This window comes from Thunnus albacares, chromosome 14, assembly GCF_914725855.1.
Source record: "Thunnus albacares chromosome 14, fThuAlb1.1, whole genome shotgun sequence".
NCBI lineage: Eukaryota > Metazoa > Chordata > Actinopteri > Scombriformes > Scombridae > Thunnus > Thunnus albacares.
In genome coordinates, this window is record NC_058119.1 from 6,344,523 (window position 1) to 6,370,608 (window position 26,086).

The window sequence follows — 26,086 nt, forward strand, 5'->3', positions numbered from 1 at the left end:
ATGGAAATGCACAAGTTAAACTCATATTTAAGGTAAACAGAGAAACTTTCCCCCTACAGCGAGAGTGTTAAAACAGTCTTCTAGTGCCAAAGCCCTCTGCACAGTGAAGCTCAAACATCCAAGTGAAGGAACAACAAACAAAACCCATTTTTGAGAGGAGGGGGATTTAAAATTTTCATAAGGAGTTGACTTCACTCCCTGCTGCTAATGACAAATGTGACAGATGTTCCTCCTCTGAAGAGGAGTAATCTTATGCACATGATTTAAAGTCTAACACCGAGTCAGCTGAATTTTGTGAATTAAATTTGTAAAATTACAGCATACATGCATCTATTCTTATCTAATATCCTCCCTGTGAACATGTTTTTATTGCATAACTCTGCTCCTCACAATTTATATCCAGTGCCAATGCAGAAAGTAGCGTGCCCTATATGTAGAAAAATGGAAAGCAAGGTTGGTGTGTTGGATTGACGTGTAGTGTGTCCAACTTCATGTACGAAAACAGAGATTGCATCCAGTCACAGATCTGCAATTATTTAGTATAAAATGAACCATAAGCCTGCAATAACCATAATCTTTCTCTACCCTTATCCATATCATTACCATGCACAGATATTGTAGAAAGAAATAATTTATCAAATCATCGGCACTGAACATTACAAAAAATGTCGAAGATAATCTGTCTTTTGCTGCATTATCCAAAACCAGCATTCTTGTCTTCTTGACAATAGGGATGCTCTGCCCCTACCCTTCATCAGAACAGACTGCCAAATTATGTTCCTTGTCTTCTTATTAACAAAACCAATTGCAAAGAATATTAAATACAGCAAGTCATAGTTACCATGCTCCCAAAGAGTATCTCACAGTTGTGCACACATGCTCACTGGCTGGAATTCAATATAGCTTGGATATATTTTGTCATATGTTTGGTTTAGTTTTGTTAGAGAAAATTTCTACCTTAGAATCTCTGACATGTTAAACATGGTGGTACATTGTTACTAATCGGGTCAGAGGATATAATTTGTATGAGTGGCTTTCACTAATTGTACAGTATTTTATATATACATGTATACCTTTAAAGGGAACCAATTATGCTTATTTCCAGCTCTATATTTTTATTCTGGGACTCCACTAGAGTAGCTTTGTATGACTGACTGTTCCTTATTTATCTTATACTTGCCCTTTATGCTGCCCCTCAGTTCGGTCTCTGTCATAACTTGTTTAAAATCTTTAAAATGACATCTATTCCTTCTCCCTCAGCAAAAAATCCAGAATCTATGAATATGCAAATATTGTTCATTTCATAAATTGAACTGCTGGATGCAAGATGTGTCCTATTTCACTGAAAAGTCAATTCTTAGTCTATGTGCACTGGAGGTGTCAAATTTCCACATCACACTTCTGTAATTTGCATATTATAGTACGGTTGGCTTCAAACTAGTTGTCATGTCACAAATCTTGCTTGTATGCACGTCTTCAGCTCAGATTTAAGTTAAGCACAGATAAACTTTCTCCCTTCATCAGATGAATGTGGAAAAAGCCTTCCAGTGTCAAACTATGCACATACATCATGCTGCATAGTGAAAGATTGAAGGAAGAAAGAAGGGAGAGAAAGAAGAGGAAAAATACATTTTTGAGTGATTGGGACTTTAAAAAACATTTTATTTTTATTGTTACTTTGTTTTTCCTCATACAGTTATGAACTCCCTTATCAAGATTACGGAAATACTGCTCACAGTAAAACAGAAAACATGAAATGAAATTGACATATTCTTCATGCACATGTGGTAATGTGACTGAAGGGTACTGATCTTCCACAGCTAAAAGGTTATCACATTTTTCTCACCAACATGGTTAGAATCCTTCAACTTTGACATATAAATCGGAAAGGTCAGGACTCCATCTTTACAGCATTTTATCAAACAACTAAGGTGTCACTCATAGCGTACAAGAAACCCTTCGAGTGTCTGGATCGTGAATTTTTTGTGAATTTAAATAAGTGATTCAGTATCCAGTGGGAAAATTTAAAAAACCAAGCTCATGTATATAGCATCTGTACATGAACTACCCCAAAGCTCCAAGGTCCACTTCATATTACAAGACTACAAAGCTGGAGCAGCAGATAAAACTCTTATTACCATGATACTGCTTTGTGGTGTCATTTTAATTAGTACTAACCAGAGATCTATTTTTGCCCCTCCCCTGAGCTTTTAAAATCTCAGAGCTTGTGTAAAATAAAATATAATAAAGAAACACATGCTTGCCTTAAGAGGGATGTTACTGTAGCCAGTGTCTGATCCCATCGGATAGGAACTCTATAATCCAGAGCATAGTGGTGTACTTTGCATCTCCCTCTCCAACAGAACATCTTACTCAAGGTTAAAAGCCAAGTACAAACTGACAGCCATGTGTCTGGTTGTCTCATACACCACATCTTAACGGGTTTCACTTCCTGATGATCCCAGGATAAATGTTTGAAGAGTAACAGCATAATTGAAACATTATCTGAGGGGGAAGAAAGTTCAAATTGAGAAACTTCAACAGATTTTCTTGATTTTTACAAGTTGGCAACTCCTTTTACAGTCACTTTTCACTCCACATTGATCACCCTGCACATGTTCTTCCTATGTACTCAAATAGTCCAACCAGTCCTCTGATGAAGGTGGTGGTGTTGGGTACTAGTGATGAACACATTAGTCGGTACATTAGTCGTGACATTGTTTTCATGCCTCAGCCCAGCTGCGACAAAACATTTTAAGTATTTAACAGGTGTAGAAATAGAAAAAGGGGCTGGTTTAACAAACCACCAGACTGTGGTTCAGTGGTGGAGGTCATTTTCACAGATGATACTTTGAACATGAACATAGAACATAGTCACAGAAGGAAAAGCGCATAAGTAAATAATAAAATTAATGACACTTGAATAGAACAGTCATTGTTAATGTTATTAATATTACCTGTGCTTTTCCTACTATGACAAGTCAAGTGGGTCTATTACCTGACCATTATCAGCTAGCTTAACATTAGCACCGGGTAACTGCACACAATTGTATTCCAGAGGGCTGATCCTCACAGTTGAGATGCGGGGGTTCACACACCCTCCAACTCTGAACAAACCAGCTGAATCCTGAGTGTAGGCCTACCTTACCAGTAGTGAACATTAGCAAGCCAGCTATGAAGATATGATATTGGAAATAATACAACATTTGGACATCTCCCCTATTAAGTAGAGGCTACCTGTCTGCCACGGACACCCAGCCCCACATAGCCCTAACACATAGCCACACAACCCGTCTCTCCACTGAATGCAGAGACAAAACCTTTCATCACACTCCCCTTAAGACAGCAAAACAAAACACTAGAGAACTTTTTATCAGTTTCAAAAAAATTTCATCTACAAAGTAGGGGTGTGCCTGAATACAAATACGTTATTTGGCAAAGCACAAATAGTGCTTTTTTTTAACGAATATTTATTTTGTACAAACATTTTAAAAATTATTTGTTTTTGGGAAGAAAAAAACAAAAAAACATGTCAAATACCAGCGCACAGGTAGGTTAAGTCACTATCTCACTCTTGCTCCACTATTACGTCTATCAGCAGGTCTCAATGAGGGGAGTCACATCCACCTGCTACATGATTCACATTTCCTAATTTGGAAATCTCTCCCGGAGTTGGAAGTGTTCCCCAAAGATAAAGCTGAGCTAATGAGACATGCAAAGTGCTGCCAAGGGACTCTCCATAACCTGTTGTTCCCCTTCTCCTTTCCACAAAGGTTGTGAAAAATAGGCAATAAATGAAAAGTGCAAAGCAATAATCGCCTTTGAAGTTCTTATCTACATATGACACAATGTGCTGTCTGTGTGTTACGGGTGTATAAATAAGTAGAGGTCTGTCTGCAAGGAGGCAATGAATTGAGTTTTAGCTCAGTAGTCAGTGCAGTCGTCTATGATCTGGGAGACTCCAGTTCAAGACCCGGTGTGGGACCTCCTCCGTAAGGTAGTTTATTCATGAACACTTTAATTTTCTAAAATTAAAAGCATAATAAAAACAAAAACAGGATTTTTAAGCCTCTTTCCACTTTGAGAATACAAATACAAATACAAATTCTGGGCCCTCCCTGTCACAAAGGCAGGGGCTTTTAAACAATGAAAAGAACAATGAAGGGTAGACAAAGTTCACATACCCTAAACAAGTTTATTCAATCTTTTTTATTTTTGTTATTTCAGCTTTTAACAACAAAATATACCATTGTCTCCACATAATCCCTCTTGTTGTCCTCCCAGTCACATGTATACCTCCGGGGAGCTTCATGAACTTTCCCCTTGATGTCATCACAAATTTGAGGCTTCCTTCTAGTCTCTAATATATGCAGTCTGCAGCTTTCTATCCCAACCAAACTCTACACTGGCTCATTTGACTAATTAGTTTTTTTCTGGTTGAAGTTGTGATTTTTCTGTTAAATGAGCTGGTAAACTGGAATGTAATCCTCTTGGCATACTCTTGGGCCTCCATGAAGGAAATCTCTGTTTTCTCCATCATACAATAGGAATATCCTCTCAGAATGTTGGCATAGATTTTGATGAATGCAGTTGGCTTTCGACAGGTAAACCAAAAAGTAAGAACTGATGAAAGCAATACTAATGATTTACAGTTTTCCAGCCCATCTACCTGGTTAAAATGTTATTGTTGCATTTAGAGTGAGGAATTACTCTTACAACGTCTTGTTACTGCGCACATGTTTCAGTTTTCTACCAAAACTCCCCATCGCAGATTATAAATGTTTCACGGTCAGCTGAGTGTGTGTGCTTTGTGTCTCTCTGGAGACTTAATGCAGCGTGTAACTGTGATGATATTTTTTTCTTTCATTATGAATCCATCAAAACTTAAAAAAAAACATATTAAACAAAATTATACATTACAAAATCCTGCCTTAAAAATTAATCTGCACAAATTGGTGGCTTTTGTACCATATAATTAACCTCTTATAATACTTGTCCTGGAGATATTCTCATTCTCCATACCCACTGTAATGTTGCAGCTCGGCAAACTCTTGAAAAACTCTATTAAGAGCCGCTTGACTAACCCTGGAATACCCTGGGGATCTGATTTAACGCTTATGGATGTGACAAAACCGCTGCCAACTACTTTCAACTCCTATGTCCTTTGTCAGCAGCTCGACTCACTTTTGACAGCCTTTAATTTGAGACTTGGAGGTGGTGCAATAGGGTTTTTTTTTGCCTGGACAGCTGTGAGGATATTTGAACCTCAGTGTGTGGTTGATCTTTAAATGTGTCTAGCTTGACAACAGTAATTTCAACTCATGAGCTTGAAAATATACATATGTTAGTCCATTTTTCAGTCTGCAGGGTAATGCTCAGGGTGTTATGCATCCAAATTTTGGCAAAGCAGCTTTCATTAGCTGTCCTTTACAAATTCATAACCCCATACTGGCATACATTAACATTAACAGTTTTAATTTTCACGTTTAGATAAAAATGTCACATGGAATCTCACTATTCCTACCTCACACTCCTTTCTAGCTCAGCATAAATTTACATGATTCTTCCCTCAGTTATGCGTGGACACGTTTGGTAGAGGCATCCATTAATATGCTTGTTACTCTCTTTCATCTGGCGCTGAAAAGAAAACACAGTTAATTATCCTGCTGATAGGATTTTTCTGCGTGGTTAAATCTTTCTTCTTAACTAATCGTTTGTTTTTCCTCAGTAATGGCCTAACTCTGTAATGGACAGGAAAAAATTGCTAAGAGTAATTATAGATTACCCACAGAGGCATAAAATGTATCTTTGATGATTTCCCTTAATGAAAATTCAACAAATCTTGCAGGGATGGCATCTACAGTTTCTGTCAACACAACATTAAGCTTCAGTGTAATGTTTCAGTTCTTTTAACGAAGTTGATACGCCATTAAATTCGAAATTCTGCCCACAGTTCAAATTTTTTTCAAGGCCTTTCATTTAACAAACACATTCAAAGACACACCTTAGATTTAAAGTAATTTTAAATGATTCAAAGTGTTCACACTGACTCAGTTGGCTTTTAATCCTCAGACTGATGCATCATGATGTCATGGCTGCTCCTTTACCCCCTGTAGTGTGTCTTAGTGGTAACTGATGTAGCAACTTTCTACAACTTTCTCTATGCCAAAGGAACATAAAGCACACACTGTACTGTAAACATGGAGACCAGAGAGAGGAATGACTGTAATATTTGGGTCAAAAGCACTATATCAAATTAATTAAACCATGCACTGTGTTCTGCATACAGTACCTACCCTACCCTTCTGTCTACAGGCTGAGAAGGAACAAGACAGACACTCAGGCTCACTTTTATTCATAAAACATTGGTTGTTGCTTCTGTTAGATGAAATAGTGAACTTGGTCATTGGCATGACGTCTATTGCATATCTGTACATTCTTATATTTCTTCTTTTTCTTTTATCTGAACTGAAAGTCTAAGGATAGAGGGTACTGCTGGTACATTTGTGATTTTGGGCGAAATAAATCAAACTGGCATGACTTGACCTGACCTTACCAATCACCTACGTCACACAAGTTGTTAAAGACAGCAGTCTGTGACTGGTTGAGGTCCGATATGTAGCCTGGAAGAATTTATGATTCTATGATAGAGGATATAGCAGATTTAAGATAACATGATCATATTTACCCTGTGTATTAACACCTATATCTGCATTTAAGAAAATAAAAATAGGTTTTGTGTTGTCCTCATTTTTGCTCTAAAGGAGAATGTGGAACTTGGATAAAATGATTGGCTACTCATGAATCCCTTATCAAGTCTTCTAAAAGACAGCCATCCTGTGAATGTGACACTATCTCCAATTAAAACAGACAAAATCCAGTCTTTAAAACCTGTCAGAAAGGGATGAGCTCAGTTAGTGTTCATGATCACAACATGATTCTGGACCTATATATCGTATGGCTCCTGGAAGTCTGGGTTTCTTCTTGTTGTCAGTTAAACCTTCTTTTTTTTTAGAGGCATTCACATTTGGATCAGTCGCATCATGTTTTGCAGTCAGTGGAAATTACATTATCTTGCAGCACTGGGCATAATTCTCTTTAACATTAAGGAAAGGAGTGAGGGACCCACTCGACTGCATGACAACCAGGAACCCACCAGGACAGAGCCGGAGCCCATTCAGGAGACTGTGCACACACTGAATCAATTACTCATGGCTGATTCTCAGACCGGTATCTTGCTATAACTGCATAAAGTGAGGTGAGCAAGAGTTTGGATCTATAATCATCAGGCAGAAAACAGGCCGTCAATGCTCCTCACAGCCTGCTGCATTTGTCTCACAGCGGGCTCACAAAATCTGTTTAATCACTCTGAAAAACTCAGTGAAGAATAATAATGTTTAGTTGAATTCCACTTGTCAAAGCATGTACCGTTCATTGTTTTGACAGCCGTATGTGTCTGCACTTTCTCTTTTGTCAAGATGCATTTTACCGGTATAATGACACATTTTTCACAAATGACACTTCATAACTTTGCAGTAATACTTTAGCAGCTCCTTGAGTGACAAATGGCTTTTGGAAAGCAGCCTTGTATAAAAACAGCAGCTGATGAACATTAGCAACACAATTAACACACAAACATGCTGTAAAGCTCACATGAATAACCCAGTTAATTTACTGTATGATTCAGGATGCAGGATTATTTCTGATTGTGCTGGTGCAGTAATTGATTGAACACTGTGTGGACATAAGAGGGCATGACTAGTTGATACTGCAAAGTGAGCAATACTTCAGTTTAATTGGCTGGAGGTGACAGACTAGAGCACTTCATTGACGAATCTCACTCTGCCCCTTCAATAATCAGCAGAGCAAGTTTCCAGGGCTATATCTATTATTAATGAAAATGAGGTCAGAATAATACAATGGAATTAGCAAGGGGCTATACCTCTATATCTGAAATTATTAAGAAATTGTATTTCAACATTAAAGTAAACCTATCAGGATTGTTAAGCGTATTAAGCTTGTAATCCAGGCAAAATGTTTCATTGAAATTATAATTTTTTTCCCTCTCACTACAGCCACATACTGGAAGTTCCATTTAAAACTTGCCAAGATGATTATACAGTAAATTTCTTGTTTTTAAGGTTTGAGGCTAGAAAGTAGACAAAAGCATATTACAGTGCACTTATAACATTTTCACTTACTGGTTTTCCTGAAATAAAGTCACATGTTTTTTATGTCACACGTCACATTTTTTTATGAGATTCAGACTTCAGTGGGCTTATGAAGACAGTAAATGCTCTGTATTTGGCAGGAGGGAGTTCTTCTATTCTTCTATATGGAGGGGCTTAGGGAGCTGCCTGGGATAGCATGAAAGGGAAAAACAGCTGCTTTTATCCACCAAGCCTACGACATGAACTCAGGAGGACTTTTTTCGTGGTGCCTGGTTGCCTGCCTTTGCATCTCCGAGACTGGAGCGACTGAGGGGTCTGAGGAAGCCTCGAAAAGTCCCTGATGAGCGAGAGAGTAATCTCTGTATATGAGAGCAGCAGCGACTTTCCTCAAATCCCATTTCACAGCGGCAAAAAAAATGAATATTCTCTGCACAAGAAGAAAAGAAGACATTTAATGCAACTTGACAGGCTAAGCATCCGGTGTGAAGCTAATGTTTCCAGCACACCTTGAGGATCGAGCTAATGCAGTATGTAGTACAGTACCTGCTCTCCCCAGAAGCCTGTCACAAGACAATGAATGCCTCCTCTGACTTATAACTGGCCTACTGTAATGAGGAAGTCATGAGGGTATGTGCATGTGAAACCTTCGTGCTGTGTAATTTCAACCCTGTATGGAGAGAAAATTAATCAATTTCCATGGTTTCCCATTTGATCTGGGGCTGTGAATGAAGACGCAAATGTCGTTAGCTTTCATTTGAATAAGAATTACCTTGATTCTCTGACCTTGAAGGCCAATTAAGTACTTGCATTATTTCATATGGTGTGTTGAATAACACATCTTCATACATCTGTGACCTCATTTGAATCGTGATGACATAACCCGCATAATTTGAAGCAATCCCTCAAGGGAGAATACTACCATTTATCAAGTGAGATTAAATTATTATGCTTTATATTATTCATTTGACTGATAGTATAAGGAAGCAAGCAAACTATATGCTAATATGACATAAAGTCTATGTAACTGAATGACTGTAGCGTCAAATCAGGATCCTCACATGAAAGTGTATTGGGGAACCAGTGCGTGTGCTAGTTTCAGGGGAATACATAAGAAGAAAAAAGTCTTTGTGATAGAGCTGCACCCCCGCTTTATCAAATCCCACTCTGCTCAGTTGATTTGTACATTCTCCATGCTGAGTATTCAACCAAATTGCTCCCTGTGCATCTACAGAATGCATATGTTGTATTCCTTTGTGGGGCTCGGGCATTATGGCATACCAATGGCTGCGAGGATTTCTGCAGCAGAGAGGAGGCCAGCTGAGGGTGCCGGGGAACGAGGAATGACATGAATCAATGAAAGAAGAGTGAGAAGCGGGTTGGAGTTGAGCGTACTGCTAAGAGGGAGGAAGAATGGAAGGAGGAGAGGGAGAAGGGGGTCCACAGAGTGTATTACTCAGCTCTCTGCAGGGTTCAACTGAATTAATCTGTTGTGAAATGTGCAAGTGTTGCCCGGACTGATGCCTTGTGCGCATTGGAGATTGGGGAGAAGAATAAGGGGGGTTGGGGAGGTCTGTGGGGAGGCTATGTCATGAAACAGGATCTGAAAAGGCAAATTTCCCCACAGGGTTTGAGGCCTTCATTCCAAGCCACCCCATCACCCCTGTATTACTCTGTCTGAACCTATTCCACCACCCACGCATCCAACATCAAAACACAAGACACATTAGCATAGCCTATAGGCCACAGAATGTATACAGATGCCATCCTGTGGTGGTAGAGGTTGCTCACGGCTGTAGCACTGCAACTTATTAGATGTCATGCATGTACTGAGTGTCTGTGTACTCATTTTTACAGTTTCAAGCAGTTACCAAGGAGCATCGAGGAGCAAATCAGGAGCTAAACCTTCAGCAGAGAACAACTAGAATAACACTAAATCAGGGACTAGAAGATGAGAAGAATATTTAGCCATTGTAGTTGACTCCTACTAGATGTATGAAGGCATTTAGGTTCACTTGGTTCTGTTGCAGCAGAAGAAGATATTATTTTCCTTTTATTGAACAGAAATGATGAAACAATGGTGTTGCCTTTCCACATACAGTATGATCTGCAACCACTAGTTGTGGTTCAGTGTGACTGTACTACACAGAGCTCCAATGAATAGTTAATAATTATGATAATGGCACATTAGCAGTCATTACTACCTTATTACATATATATTAGTTGGTATTCTGTGTTTCCTCAAGTAAAATATTTAACATCTCTAGTATTCACATGAAGTATTGAGTAGTTTTTACATCCATATGCTATTACATCTATATGCTATCCATATGTTATTAGCTAACACAACCACGCTAGACATTAACCAGCTGTCATAACACTACATGTACACTGCTTTATGATCAGTTAAGAGCATTTGAATATATTATTTTCCATTAACAACAGTACATATAGTTGGTCCATCACTCAAAAATTACATGTTCAGTCCCTACTTGTTTCCCCTGTTAAACATCTGCATTAAGTTATTTAAAGGAGTTCAGCATTTTGAGAAACACACTAAATTGCTTTTATTTTCAAAAGTGAGATGAGAGGATCTTTACTAGTGTCACATCCATTCCACAACCAAGAGGTCATTAGCCTAGCTTAGTCTATAACAGTCCTTGATTTAACATTATGCTGGAACTACTTTTTACCAGGTCATTAATTTGCAGTAAATGTAGTTTCTAATTTGCTCCATACTCATTCATTTGTGGCTACTCAGTATTTTGTGTACCTTACTGTAAAGTGTAACCATGTTTTTGCATTTCCTTCTCACTGTGGATGCAGGACTGCTTGCAGTCATATGATGGGTGTAATATTTAGGCTAATAAGCCTCCTCATGGTGTGCGGTGAAGCAACTCAAACACTGACAGTTAACGCTTTGAGAAGGAGTCAAAAAGAAAAATGAGATTCAAGAAAGCAAAAAAAAAAAAAATGATAGAAAAAGATTCAGAGAGGAGAAGAGAAGAGATATGCAGAGCAGAAAAAGTGAACTACTGAGGATACCGGAGCAAAGGAGTCTGATGGTGAAAAAAGATGACAGACTGATCATTGCCTCCTGCTGGCACTTTCTTCCCGCCAAGTTCACAGGGCTAAGAAGCAATCATTTGTGACTGGCCAATTAGCACATTAGAAGGTGTTGTTTAGATACACAGTGTCATGTGTCTTTGCTGATAATGTAGCCGCTACCAGTGCCATGACAGATCAAGCCCTCAGAAATCAGCTGGTGTCATACAATGACAACAGCAAACTGTTGAGCCTAGTAGTTGAAATGGTAATCTGCTGGATTCTTTTTTTCAAAAAGTTATTTTGCATCTCTTTGGTGTCATGGAAAGTGTCCATCACTGTGGTGTTTTTGCACTGCATGTCCCAGAGATCACTTCAAATCAGTCAGAGTTGACCAGGATTTTTTTTCTTGAAGAAATTGTAGTTGAAGCTACCGTCTATCCCAGCATACCACGGGTCAGATGCAGGTCACTCACTGGACAGGTTGTCAGTCCATCACAGATCTAACATCAACTGACTGCAAAACACATTTACACCTACAGGCAATGGAGAGAATAACCTGTATGTCTTTAGTTCGTGGGTGGAATCTCAAATAAACACAGCTGGTGATTCCTTACTGCCACCTCTTTGTTTGAACCTCTTTGGTTCCATTAAACACTAAACAGCAATTTGGATAGAAATTATTTTAAATTTTGATATTTCACTTTGATTTAGCTGCTCTTTGCTACTACTTTACTGTGTTAAATTGTTGGTGGATATGCAAAACTTCAGCATTACAGCCAGGTAAATCTTCCAAATATTCTGCACAGGAGGTAAAAATGCCAGTATGCTATTGGATCTCCATCGCAGTTAACATCCAAAGGTAAAAAACAAAGGTGTAAAAACTACAGGTTTTATGGGGGGTTGTGTGCCAGACTATTTCTTGTGTGGGAGCAGTGACTTCATGAAGTCCCCGCTGGTTGCCTGGCAGCCTCCTGGTGACAACAAAACATCAGGAAAGATTTTTTTTTACCTATGGACAGAGCAGGCTAGCTATCTTTATGCTAAGTTAACTGGCTGCTAGCTGTAGCCTTACGTGTATATTTACCGGTCAGTTATGAGAGTCCTATTGATCTAGCCATCTTGTCGGCAAGAAAGCGAATAAGTGTATTTTTCAAAATGTTGAACTTTTCCTTTAACACTGCTTCTGAACTAATACTGAGGCACACATGAAACACATCAGGTTTACATTTATATTTGTTTTTTGTATTTATATTGAGACTCAAGTCAAGGAATAGCTTGTGACTTAGTATGGCTGAGGTCCACCTCAGCTCAGCTGTGGGCATTCAATGTGTCATCTTGTTATTCTTGATAGGCAGCCTGGTGGACAGGTGTGTCAGGTCTGTCATTGTGCATTCTGGGAAAATGCACACTCCATAGCCCGTGCTCACATTGGAAGAGAGGGACCCTACAGTACATAAATATGAGTGATGTTTGTTTTTGTGTGCATGCATACATATGCATGTGTGTGCAGTGAGTCCATGTGTGTGGTTGCCACAGTAGCACACAGCCTAAATATCCTCTTGTCTTCATGGCCATGCTACCGTGCACATAAATGAAAAGATAAGTTGTTGTTGTATTAGTAACCTGTGATTCTCGGAGCATTCTGGATCTTTTTCTTTGTTTTTTTTATTGTCAGGGCTCAGTGGATAGCAACTGTTTGGCAGGTAGGAGAACTGAGGTCTCATCCCTGCCTGCAGGTGAAGGTTTAGACAGCCAGAAGTTAGAGTCTGGGGATTTACAGAGATGGATAGAGTGAGAAGAATGAGGGCTTCCAGCACATATTCTGGTCAAAGAAGCAATGTTTCCTTGTCAGACTGTAAAACATCAAAGATAAATAGCTCAGTTGCTATCTGTAAGTACTATGCTATGGGAAATCAATTCCACGATATATGATACCAGCACTAGTATGTTTTTGTAGCTCAAATCCATGTATTATATGATTTATTAATATTTTCTCCAACCTGTTAAACATGTTCCTGTTTTTAACATATCCTGCTCTCTCTGAAATGCTTTGTTCTGTTATTTTTTTCATTTTTTGCCACTGCCCTCATCTCTGTCACACAAAACATATATTTTGATGCAGTTCACACTCACATATTTACTCGTACAAACATGCAAAAGCATTTGTGAATGTAATAAGGGTCACACAGGGCCAACCCAGGTTGATAATGCAGCAGGCTAGAGGCAGAATGCTGTCACTACTGTCATTAACATAGCTTTCCCATCCAAGGCTGTTGCCTGCTGAAACAACCGACAGCAAGCCATGTAGTGAGATTTTATGCAGCATAGCAACAGTGCACTGGGAGTGAGCTATCCCGGTGTCTAAGCTGATTTGACACAGTCAGGTGAAACAAGTTCTGAGCTTCATGGGGATGACTTTTTCTGTGCCTGTCTTTTTTGTAGAAGCCTGTCTGGTCCAGAATTTTGGCTTTCAGGCCAGGTGGTAGTATCTCCAGTAGGACAAACATTCAGTGGATTGCTATGAGATCTAGTAGATATTCATCTTCCCCAGAGGATGGATTGTAATGAGGTGACCCCCTGATTTTACATCTGTCTACACCTGCAGTTTTCAGTTATCCAGTGCAATATCTCAAAATCTACAAGAGGGATTGGCATGAAATGAGGCACAGATATCCATGGTTCCCATTCTGAGCATGTTGTTGCCATGCTAATATTATCTTTCAGCCCACAGCAGAGCTTTGCTTAAATAAAGCCCAACATAGCTGTAGACTTTTTTTAGACTCTAGTTTTGTTCCATAAAATACAATGGGTGTGTGTACAACAAACACAGTTATAATGGGTTACATAAAGCATTTATCATCAATAAATCATTACATTCATCTTGAGACATTTCTATATTTATATACAAAGAGGGATATTACCTAGAAGAAAATGTGTCCCACATAGTCTAAAGACAAATACTAGAGACTGTCCTCCCAAGAACAAGAGTGACAAAGTCCATGTGGGGAGGAGGGTTCAACAAACATTGCTATATTTGCTATATATGTAATTAATTGTTCATGGGTATCTTTGAATCCTCACGATGGTTCTTTACTTAATGCATAGTTCTTGATTACTTCTGAATAATGCGCTAAATGGCACTTAACCAGTAACAAATCCTTACTTTATCATTACCCACCTATTTTACACCTAGTTTCTATTTTTTTATCTCCTCAAGTAAAGTGGTGTACCATACAGTGTCTTTAATGTGCACTGAATCATTACGTTCATTACTTACCAAGTTTGTGTTCACTAGAGTGGTGAATCATACTGAGTGGTTAAATAACATTTTTACCATCTTTTATTTTGAAAAATGTAAACATCCAACAATGATGTGGTAACTGCCAACAATGTAATGGCATTTGCAAAACCAAGACATTCTATCACCCACACACAACGAAAGTGTTCGCTAATAAAGGTATCATGTCAGGCAAAACCAACAATGTGATATATATGTTAAAATGCCCCACAGAGTCTCAGAATGTAGAAGTACGATCAGAAACCATGACCATAAGAGCCCATTGGTCAACCACTTCAATCTAATGAACCACACTGTTGCCTCTCTCAGTTATACCGGAATCTAACATGTCCAATTCCCATGGATGGGGGGAGACATCAACAGTCCTCTTTTGAAACATGAACTATTCTGGATTTACACTCTAAACACTATGTCACTGAAGGACCTCAGGAAATGGACATTCACCCCTTTTTGTGACTCCTGAAACCCTCTATTTGTCAGTTATCCTCTGTATACTTGTCATCTGGGTTCTATTTTTGTTTTCCTTTCTCAGTTTCTTCTTTTTGGTCTTTATGCTGTTGGTTTGGTTGATAATATTGCGTTGTTATAGTACAAATAGAGGCACCTCTTTAGTATTTTCACATACTTTATGATGGCTTACAAGCCTGTTGGTGTATATATATATATATATATATATATATATATATATATATATATTTATTTATATATTTCAGATGGCTTTGTGCTTTATCACTTAAGTCTGATGAAGAGCAGTGGTGCTCTAAACTTCACCTTGGTGCAATAAATAATAAGTGGACATCAGAGCCTTGTAGTGTGCAGGCTCCTGGTAATTGTTTGCTTACTTTTAACCCAGCACCTGCCCTCTTTGGTTTGGATGTGCATGCATACTCCTATCTTGAACATCCAACAATGGCTCATTGGCCAAAACTAAAACTGAAAAAGTTTAGTTGTGCTGTAGTGAGAAAAGAAAACAACTTTTCTTTTTCCTGCAAGGACTCAGGACACCTGCTGATAGCTGCTATGCTGATTTATGGTCTAACTGTATATAAAGTAGTTGAAACTAGCTCCACGACCAGCAGCTACAACTGAGAATTGCAACTGCCTTATTTTTTTACTTATTTTTATTTAATCTTTATTTAATCAGTGAGATTAAGATCTCTTTTCTAAGAGAGACCTGAGAACAAGAAACATTCATAAGACAAGAACACAATCAGCAGACAGAAACAACACAACTACACAATTAACAAGGAATTAATAAAAACAGTTACAAGAATCATAAAAAACATCAGATACTAAAGCTTTAAAATCTCCAAGAGGAATGTAAGGCTCAAGTTTGAGGGCAGTTTGCAGTTCATTCCATTTAAAAGGTGCATAGTATCTGAAACTAGTTCTGCCAGCATTAGTGCGAACATGAGGGATATCTAAGGTTAAGTAGTTTGTTGTAACATAACACTTTTTATTAATATAAAACATAACCTCGTCTGGGCTCCACCTCCCTCTTTGGTTAGAATTTGTTAGTGCCAGGAGGAATCAGTCTCATTACCATAAATTCTTATCCCGACAGTGACCTCTGTTTACTGTGCTCAAAGAAATCACACAACAGCCTCTTAGGATAACTGAAGACATTTATTAATAGCTAAACATCTTGAGGATACATGATAAAGCACAAGATAATAAATTTAATAAGTTAATAAGCTATTGGATTGTGTACTGTTGTTACTAGATTTAAATAAGAGAGGAGATGTGAGATAGTTTGGAATCTTTAACAGTAGAGCTTTATAGATGAATAACATGAGATGGTTATTTCTTCTGGACTGTAAGGAAGTCCATCCAGCCGTGTGATACAGAGAACAGTGATGAGTATGAAGTTTGTAATTTGTGATAAAGCGCAATGCACTATGATACACAGGGTTTAACTGCTGAAGTGTTGATGGGGCAGCATGACAAAACAGGACAGACAAGTCAAGGGCATGAAGGTTGACTGCACAACAGTCTTACGGTTGGAAGAAGACAGACAACCTTTAGTTCTATACAAGGAGACTAGTATATAATTAAAGGTTGTCAAAGTTTATAAATATTGAATATGTTGTGTGTCCAAATTGCACCAAATTTGACACTGCACGTCCTTGGGTCCCCAGCAACACACCTGCCAAGTGTGAAGTAGATCAGATGAATGGTTATCGAGATATGCAAAGGACATACATACAGATGGACAGACAGACAGACAGACGGAGAGTCCTTCCTTTATATCCCTATCTGTTGTCTACATTTTTCTTTCTCAGAACTGGTTCTTACAACATGCTGTCAGAAATCAAATGTTTTTATCATTGTTTTGAATAGCTTCACTCAAAGGTGGAGTGAAAGTCACTGGCAGAGAGAGGAGGGGGCAGGGAGATGCAGTATCATTTCATTATGGTACATATTTTAATAATAGTGTTGCACTCGGTTAGTGTTATTGGTCTCTTGTTTGTTATTCTGATGGCAGCAACACTACAGGGTAACCAGGCTACTTTGGCTAAGCTGGCTAGCATATATCCATTAGCATGCTACAGCTAAATGGTGCGCTGCCAAAATGTTGCTGGTGGAACTAACTCTAGCATTATTGTTCCACACTTCGGAGTAAGTAGATTATTAAACTACTTTGACAGTAATTGTTTGAGTCATGGTCTGTGACTCATGGAGCGTGTTCCTTGTACATATGTAGGCACCAAACTGTCACATCCATACCGTGACAGTCCGGGACGAATATGTGTACCATTACACCCCTACTGAGGACTAAATCATTACTTCATGATTACCTGTCCATTAGTTACTAAGTTTGTGCCCCCTCAAGAAAAGTGGTGCATCAAACTGGGTGGTTACGGAGTACTGAATAATTATTTCATGAGTACCTGTCCATTAGTTACCAAGTCTCCCTTTCCTCCCCCTAAGTGAAGTGGTGCATCACCCTTATTGACAAATAACTACTTATTTATCACTAGAAATCCATCAATTCTTAATGATTGATCATTTCATTATATTATCATTTTACCCTTATGGACAAAGATTTTAATAGTAATCTACCATTACTTAAATCATTAACTAATCATTAGCTATGCTATAAAATTTGATTTTACGTTACTCAAGAACTGCCCGTAAACTAATGGTTTACAAGCAGTTAGTTCCTCATTTGTTCCCCACTCAAAACTTTATACCAGATTTTTTCCAAAACAAATGCAGCTGTACTGTATCATTATGACAAGAGGCAACAGAGTTTATAGAAGACACTAATCTAACACTGGCATAAGATAGACACTTCCAATTATCTTGACCCAAGGTGGTTAACTTGTTTACAGCAATTATCAGGGTATCAAAATTAATTTGCAATGACTTACTGACAGTTTAACATATGTAACGTCTTCACCCTAACGATGAGTCAGTCATGAATGTGTGGATATTCGATGATGGTGTGTGATAAGAAAAAGCAGCCCATCTCACTTCTATATTCTTGCTCTCGTTGTCATACATTTGACTATAGCAGCGCATAACTGACAGTGGGGACTCTGAAATGCTGGCTGCGTATGGAGATGAATGTTTTCTGCCTCTGCACATGGCCTGATCTGTCTTGCTCCAGCCCCTCTTACATCATGGCACGTGCCCCGGGGCTTTCTCTCTACAGAGCAGGCGTTCTGTATTTAGAGCCTGATTTATACACAAACACACATACCATAGGGGAAGGCGCAATGAGTGTTCTTTTCCCCTGCTGCAATTGCCAGCAATATAATCATCTTCCCACACTTCAATGTGCCTTTAAGGATAGCATTCAGAAAGAAAGAAAAAAAAAATCTTATGAAAGCTAACAGTAATTTTGAAAGCATAAGTGAATGGAGAATTCGAGAGATGCGTGGTTTACAATATTCTGAACCCGGTCAATTCAAAGTACTCCTAACTAAAAAAAGCATTTTTCATTCTTTTCTTCTGTCTTCCCCATTTTTCTGTTCCAAGTTACCATTTTCATCTCCTGCCTTTTATTGCACTCAGCATGTGTTTGTTAGATTTGCAGCGGAACTCAATCGACGCCCCACAGATGCACTGAATAGTGAGGTGGTTGTGAGGAGGAATCCACCTGGTAAATGCACAACGGGAGGAGAAGCGAAAAATAATTCTGATTTCTCCCTTTTCCCTTGCTTTCTTTCTTTCGCTCTGTTTCTTCTCAGGTTGTTAGAGGGCTCGATGCTCAACGCAGAAGTGAAGGAAGGAGAGATTCTGCCTCCCACCATTCAGAGGCTGATGAAAGGATACAACAAGTACCTGAGGCCTTTCTTTGACAGTAAGGAAACTGCAGACACATGCTGCCATGGAAATGACAGAACACGCAGGGGAAATGTGTGTTTGACAGAGAATGAGAGAGGTTCATATAGCAATTTTGTGCTTGTGTGTCCCTACTGAATAATACCAGCTGACATACATGAATATTATAATGTGAAATGAAGTCAAATGTATCTTGTATGGTAATGGGTTTCTCCTATAATTACTTTGGGTATAATGAAATAATAAGAAAATATGTGCAGAAGAAAACAACATTAACATCAAAGTGTAGCCAGTACATAGGAGTTTGTGCATGATTTACTTTAAATACTAATATAATCTAAAACTGTGATGTAGTTGGGAGATTTAATCAAGATCGGAGCTGCTACAGTAATACGTGTTGTGATTTAGATTCCAATTTTCAGCAGGCGATTCCTTTACTCGCAGGAGAGAAACAATGTCTATCTCAGTGTCTATCTCAGAGGAAAGATGTTATGTCATTCCCTGCAAATCCCTCATGACTGTTATTGTTCTGGGCTCTGAGAATCTGTCACAATGTGATTATAATTTGTTTTACTTGCTGTTTGATCTGTAAGAACACCTTGGACTTTACCAATGCAAATACTGTTCAGCATAATCACAAATCCTTCCCACCTAGGAACAAATTTGGCACACAGTAATGGTAAAAGCACTGGTAAACACAAACACAGTGTATTTGTACTGCTATAATTGTGTGAACTTCCTTTGATTGTATTCATTCCCTATCCCTTAAGGGGCGATCATCCACAGATGCTTCACTAAAATCTCTTCTCTAATGTGCTTTGCATTCTCACAGTTTTTTTTTTGCAGTCACACAGAAACTAAGCTGAAATATTTTCTGTCTTTTGGTGCAAGGTGCAATGTTGCACTCCACTCCAGGCACAGCCAGCAGGGCACTGCAGTGTGCCCAAGTTTTTTTTGAAGCAAAATGCCCCCTTACTCAAGACTTGAGAATCATTATTTCTAATGCTCAAGTGACCTTACACCTAAACTCAATCATCCACTAGCCTTTTAAAAAACTGAGTGTCACCAAGCTTTTATTTTAAGAGCTTTTGAATATTTGAGTGGACATAAAATATAAAGAAATACACAAATGTTTTCTCACAAACTGTAGACCTACAGTAGGCACACACAGATACACATACAGTATCTTTAATCTGACAACAGGCTCATTAATCTCTCTCAGAGAAATGAAGATTGATAAGTGAGTGTGCAAGAAGGAGAATGGGAACATGAAACATAGGACAGCGGCAAAGTTAGCCCTCTTTGATGGCGAATCAGGGAGAACTAATTCCCTCCAGGAGGTTCACACTTGAGAGACTGCAGCTGTTGATGTGCCAGCAATGTGGGGTCTTCAGCAATTTTAAATGTGCTTGTCCTTGGATATTGCTTCATTATACAACACTATGATTTATTATACAACCATATATCCCTTTGCCTCTTCAATAAACCCTGTTATGTCATACAACTCTATCACACGTGCATTCAAACACACATTAAGCATGGGTATATATTCAATCTGTAGAGACAGTTATTATTGGTTTCTTCTTTGTTTCTAGATGGTCCTGTAACAGTTGGTATGAGCTTGGACATTGCCAGTATTGACACCATTTCAGAGATTAACATGGTAAGACAATATTTCCATGCCTTACTGATAACTGTGATTCATCAATAAACCTAAAACTGTATTGATAATTTAGTGTAGCATTAATCAGTTTAGGGGTCTTTTTTAACTACTGTCTCCTTATGTCCTGTTTACCTTACTTAACCTTTTCAGCCCCGGAGCATAATTTGCATTTTTGTACTCATTCCATGTGTCTGCATCTCAGAATCTCTGAGTAGTTTCAGATACGGATGTATTAGATCTTTATTTTTCATAACAATCAGGGCTTTTTGAAAATTAAGAAACATTTGATGTCATAAAATGGATTTATTAGATTTATTCTGAGGGTGTCGAGGATGATAGCTCATTCCAGAGCAGTAATCTAACTAATCAATGAAATTTCTGAGGTTCTTAGTGTAACTGACAGTAAACATGATCTTACAGAATCATAACCAACAATGAACACAAGCTAAAAATTGAACGCAACAACAGGCCTTCATTTAAAATAGCTTTTTTCTAAGTCAAATCATGTCACTGACCCTTTCACTTTGCCTGTTTTGTAGGGGTCAAGAGTCAACACCTACAGATGGGTGACAAATTAAAGGAAAAACTGGTCCAGGTCTGAATGCTTGACCCCTACAGTGAGGGGATCTGGTGGCTCTGTTATACTGTGGGGGGCATTTGGCTGGCATGGTTTGGGGCGTACTTGTTCCCTTAGAGAGAAGGGTCACTGCAAATCAATGCAAAGTTGTTCTGAGTGATCACCTTTATCCTATGATGAAACATTTCTATCCTGATGTGAGTGGTCTCTTCCAGGATGACAGTACCCCAATTCATAGGTTCACTTGGGGTCACTGAATGTTTTGATGAGTATGAAAATGATGTGACTCATATGCTATGGCCTTCACAGTCACCAGATCTCAACCCACATGGCAGATTTTGGACTGATGCACTCTCCACCACCATCATCAAAACACCAAATGAGGGAATATCTTTTTGAAGAATGGTGTTCCTCAGCCTAGGCATTGATTCTACAAGTCTCTGGAACTCTTCTGGAGAGATGAATATCACTGTAGGGGTCAAGCATTCAGTACTGTACCAGTTTTTCCTTTAATTTGTCACCCATCTGTATATGTTATCTTTCTTATTACAAAAGCATCATAAACTATAATAACATAGACAGCTATTTACAGTAGCAATAGTGAACTCTTCACAGCCTTTTCCCTCACTTTAAGCAAGTGAGACACAACCAAACCTGATGTGCACATTTTGCTTGGATCCCCATAACAAGACACAGAGAAATTAAAGCAAAACCTGATAGCTAATTTTGCTCATAAAGATTATGAGTATTGATATGTTGACTGACAGCAAGACACACTGGTCTGTTCATGTGTAAAGCCCCAGTTATACAGTTGACAGGACACCAGTGCTCCACTGGGACCAGTAGAGCTGATAGAGTTCATTCCTGTTGTGCTGAGCATGTTTGCTTTGGAAATTGCACTCACAGCTTGATGCCAAACAGTGGAAGAAATTGATTACGTAGTTACATATGATGTAACATCAGGACTTTAAGAATGGATGTCCTGCACAAAAAAATATGTTCAGTGTCCTGAAAAACAGAACAGACTTGCTGACTTGAAGCAATGATGTGGATTACTGTTGCCTCAGGCACAGAAGGGCTTACATCATCAATACCCAACAATGCAAAAAAAAAAAAAATCAGGCTGACTAATGAAATACAAATACACAGGAGAGGCTTAGTTTGCAAACTGACACGCTTGTTAAAATAGTCTATTAGCCACTGTTGTGACCTTTGGGCCCCAATTCTGCAGGACTACACAGCCACCATATTCCTCCGCCAGCGCTGGACGGACGAGCGCTTGGTGTTTGAGGGCAACAAGAGCCTGAGCCTTGACGGGCGCCTAGTGGAGCTCCTCTGGGTCCCTGACACCTTTATCGTTGACTCCAAGAAGTCCTTTCTCCATGACATCACCGTGGAGAACAGGCTGATCCGCATCTTCCCCAACGGGACCGTCCTTTACGCACTGAGGTTGGATAATGAACTAGATTTTTGCATTATTGGTTGCTGTGTTTGTTTTTCTGCTCCAACAGACAATGAAAATTTGGCCAGAGAATGGAGAAAAAATGGGCTGATGGAGGGCGTGTGGGTTGAATTTGAGATAATGTGATTGCAAAGCAGGGAGTTGTGTTAGTTCTCTTACTTGGGTATTGGATTTCATGAGTGGAGGAGCATTTGATCTGTCAATACACGGAGCTGTGGGCTATCAAAGCAACATAAGTCCCGTTCGGATCCTTTCAACAGATATTGCTCTGTGAGCGAGGGCTTAACGTCTGACAAGCTCTTGGCGAGCTCCTGAAACGTGCAATACTTTGGCATTTTGATTAGATGTTGGGCCAAGCAGACAGGTTATAGATAGAAAGGTTATAGATGATCCAGCAAGGAAATTTGTTCAGCTCTTTTAAGCCTGTGATGATGGGATTTTCACATCGTAATATTTTTATGTCACATGCTTTAACCTCAGACTGTCTATGGATTGTGTAAGAGCTGTCCGTGGTCCTGATTTGACTTCACTCACTCGGTGCTTTTGTGCCTTGTCCTCAATGGTGCTAAACTTCTTTTCATGCATACAGTGTAGAGGTGGTTACACATGTTCTGGTTACACAATGAGGAGGGGAAAAAATGCCACACGGGAGACATCCTCACCGTTCTAATGGCAGCCTTGCAACTATCATGAGGGTAAAAATGTATGTGGGAGTCTCGTTATAGTAAATTGTGTTGGGTATTCGGGCTCAGCTCAGTCTGGCCTCACAGTTAATCATATTTCCATACACTGCAAACATAAGGAAGGGACTGCAGTGCTCTTCTTCATGGATGAGAGGAGGCATGAGAATATGCTTGTCTGTGTTGCCATTATGTCTAAGTTTTGATGTATTATTTTTAACAAGTGCGTGCCATTGTTATGCTCAGTGTGACTCCATTTGTGATTTATGTTGCTCTGAATGTGTGTGTGTGTGTGTGTGTGTGTGCTTCATGGACATTTGCCTACATACTCCATACAAAAGCTGCACACTTTGTGGGGCTTTAGAGAGGAGGAAAAGTGGAGGATGATGGCACCTGACAGTCACAGAGCAGGACCAGTGAGAGTAAAACAAGCCTAAAAACATAGTCAGGAGAGGGATTGCCACCTCAGGGAATTGGGGCTGTGAAAAAGGACAGGATGAAGTGAGAAATGTGAGGTGGTGGAGGAAAAGGACAGCTGTAGTAAATGTTTCAGTGCTGTGCCAGGGGGAATACATGAGAAAGCACTGAGGTGGAGCAATTTAGAGGAAAGACTCAATTAAAGAATTTACACTACAGTACTGGTTGCTACATTTATGCAGGGTCCAGTTTATATTTGTGATGAAAAAATATAATGAAACCACAAATCAAGGCTAAAAATACAGTGAGGACCGAAAATGCTCATTCATCAGGGCCTTGTAGTAAATTGTTTTCATAGTCAAGGATTTTCTGAGGGTCTTCTTATATTTTCTCATTTACAAGTTAACATGCTGCAGCATATTGGTTTATAGGAAATAAAGCAATATTCAATTCATACACAAAAATCAATGAATCATATGAATTACATGTTGAATTGTTTTTCCATATCTCCATATAAAGTTTACTGTATATATATATATATATATATATATATACATATATATATATATATATTTAGAATCATTTTAATTTGTAATTTATATTTTGCCTTTCAAACTCATCAGAATTCTTGTATGTCACACCACAGCTAATATGTTATGAACATTTGATCATCGATATAAATATGTTTAATATGAATATTAGAAAGAATCACACTAATGTGAACATTTGATTATATTCATGCTGAATCTATCATGTCATGAACTTTTTCATGTTGTACATGTTGTGAGCGTACTGGGACAAACCTTTTATATTTCATCAACTTATTATCATTTATTTCCAAACTATATAAAGTGTGAAGCTCCTGCATCTGCTGCTCACTCCAAACTCATAGAAAAACATTTGTGCAAAGAGAATCAGAGCAAAATTACATAATTCTTAGAATTTTGATGCATTTAGTGTGGCTTTTTACATACCGTCCTAGATTTACAACACGACAACAATGCAAAGTAAAAAGACTTTGTTCTGTTATGTGGGGGCAGAGCAGGTGAACTCAAGTGCAGATACTCAAGGCGAGGAAACAGCTGGGAAACTGGGCCTGGGGTGTGGGCTGGAAACTGGGAACCAGGAGCTGAGGATTGGGCTGGACGCAGAGATCCAGGACAGGGAGGCAGGGCTGACGAGACGAGACGAGGGGCTGAAGACGGAGCAGACAGAACTGCAGGGAACAGGAGACAGGGTTAGGCGAGGGAAAAATCAGGCAACAGCAAGAAAACTGAAGTGTAGACTGATGGGTAGCAGAGTCTACAATCTGGCAGTGTGGAAGTGGCAGAGCTAAGTCTTTGTAGAGGATTGATTGCAGATATGAGGTGCAGCTGGTTTGGCTCTGCCCCGACTCCAGCACACCTGTCTCCACTCACACAATAACCCACACACACACACAGAGAGAGAGGGGGAGAGAGCCACCGGGAGAGCAGCAGCAGGCCAGGGACACACTGATATGGAGGTAGAGGGCTTGGCAGAAGATGTCCCAGGGGCAGATGTAACACATTCCCCTTTGCATGCATGACATAGAGAGATGCATACTTTCATATACACAAAAACTGAGCCTATACATCACATTGGGAAAATAATTCAAAAATCCGCTCTCTTTTGTTTTTTAGAATAAACACCTGTGTACTCTGACCATTGTGCAAGAACAGTCTGCAGAAATAACATGTACTATAGCTATTATTTTATTTTATAGAATTCCCTTTTAATAACAACTACTACATTTATGTCTTTTAGGATTACCACCACCGTGGCCTGCAACATGGATCTGACTAAGTATCCCATGGACAAGCAGACCTGCACCCTACAACTGGAGAGCTGTAAGGACACTTCATACTTAATCAAGAAAATCAGAAGGGTGCAGCTTGAAGCTGTGGCAGCGAGTTGGTGGGTGGGCATGATTTCAAATGAATCTGATCAAACCAAAGGATCAAACAGATCACTTTCTCTCATCTTCTAAATTGCTGGTGTGTGTGTGTGTGTGTGTGTGTGTGTGTGTGTGTGTGTGTGTGTGTACGACAGCATGCTTATGTCACACAGCCAGACAGATACTGAGGGGTATGCTCCAGTCATGATGTTGTATCTTCCTGTGTATGTTCATGTTGTTATAAATTACTTGATTACTGTCATGAAAACAAAGATGTAGCTATAAGGTAGTTCATGTGAAAGTTGTCTGCCTTTAAACAAACAAGCTTCAGCGTGCTAATTAGTAAGCTTTAGAAGTGTTGGTAGGTGTGTTTTTGAAGCTAAGCTAAGCTAATTGTATCCTGGTTGTAGCTCCAAAGTTAAAGGTACCTTGTGGAGTTTTTGAATACTAGTAGCATTACGGAGCATTCTTTTCACAGTTGGGTCCAGATTCTGTTTAGTGCATGTGCACTATTTTGCTGATCAGCAGTTGGTCTTGGTGATGGACAAAGAGCAAATGGCAATTCATC

General features: G+C 39.1%; 1 protein-coding gene across 2 annotated transcripts in view; it reads left to right on the forward strand.

The window, feature by feature from the left end:
* The window catches only part of LOC122997526 (gamma-aminobutyric acid receptor subunit pi), a 55,886-nt gene that overhangs the window by 19,551 nt on the left and 10,249 nt on the right, over positions 1-26,086 (forward strand). For both annotated transcript variants that reach the window (XR_006407225.1, XM_044373720.1), the window contains exons 3-6: positions 18,711-18,823; positions 20,400-20,467; positions 22,276-22,493; positions 25,389-25,471. Coding sequence is in view for 1 of the 2 variants with exons in the window: in XM_044373720.1 (XP_044229655.1) it covers positions 18,711-18,823; positions 20,400-20,467; positions 22,276-22,493; positions 25,389-25,471 (482 nt within the window). In the remaining variant the exon portion in view is untranslated. The remainder of the gene's footprint in view (positions 1-18,710; positions 18,824-20,399; positions 20,468-22,275; positions 22,494-25,388; positions 25,472-26,086) is intronic.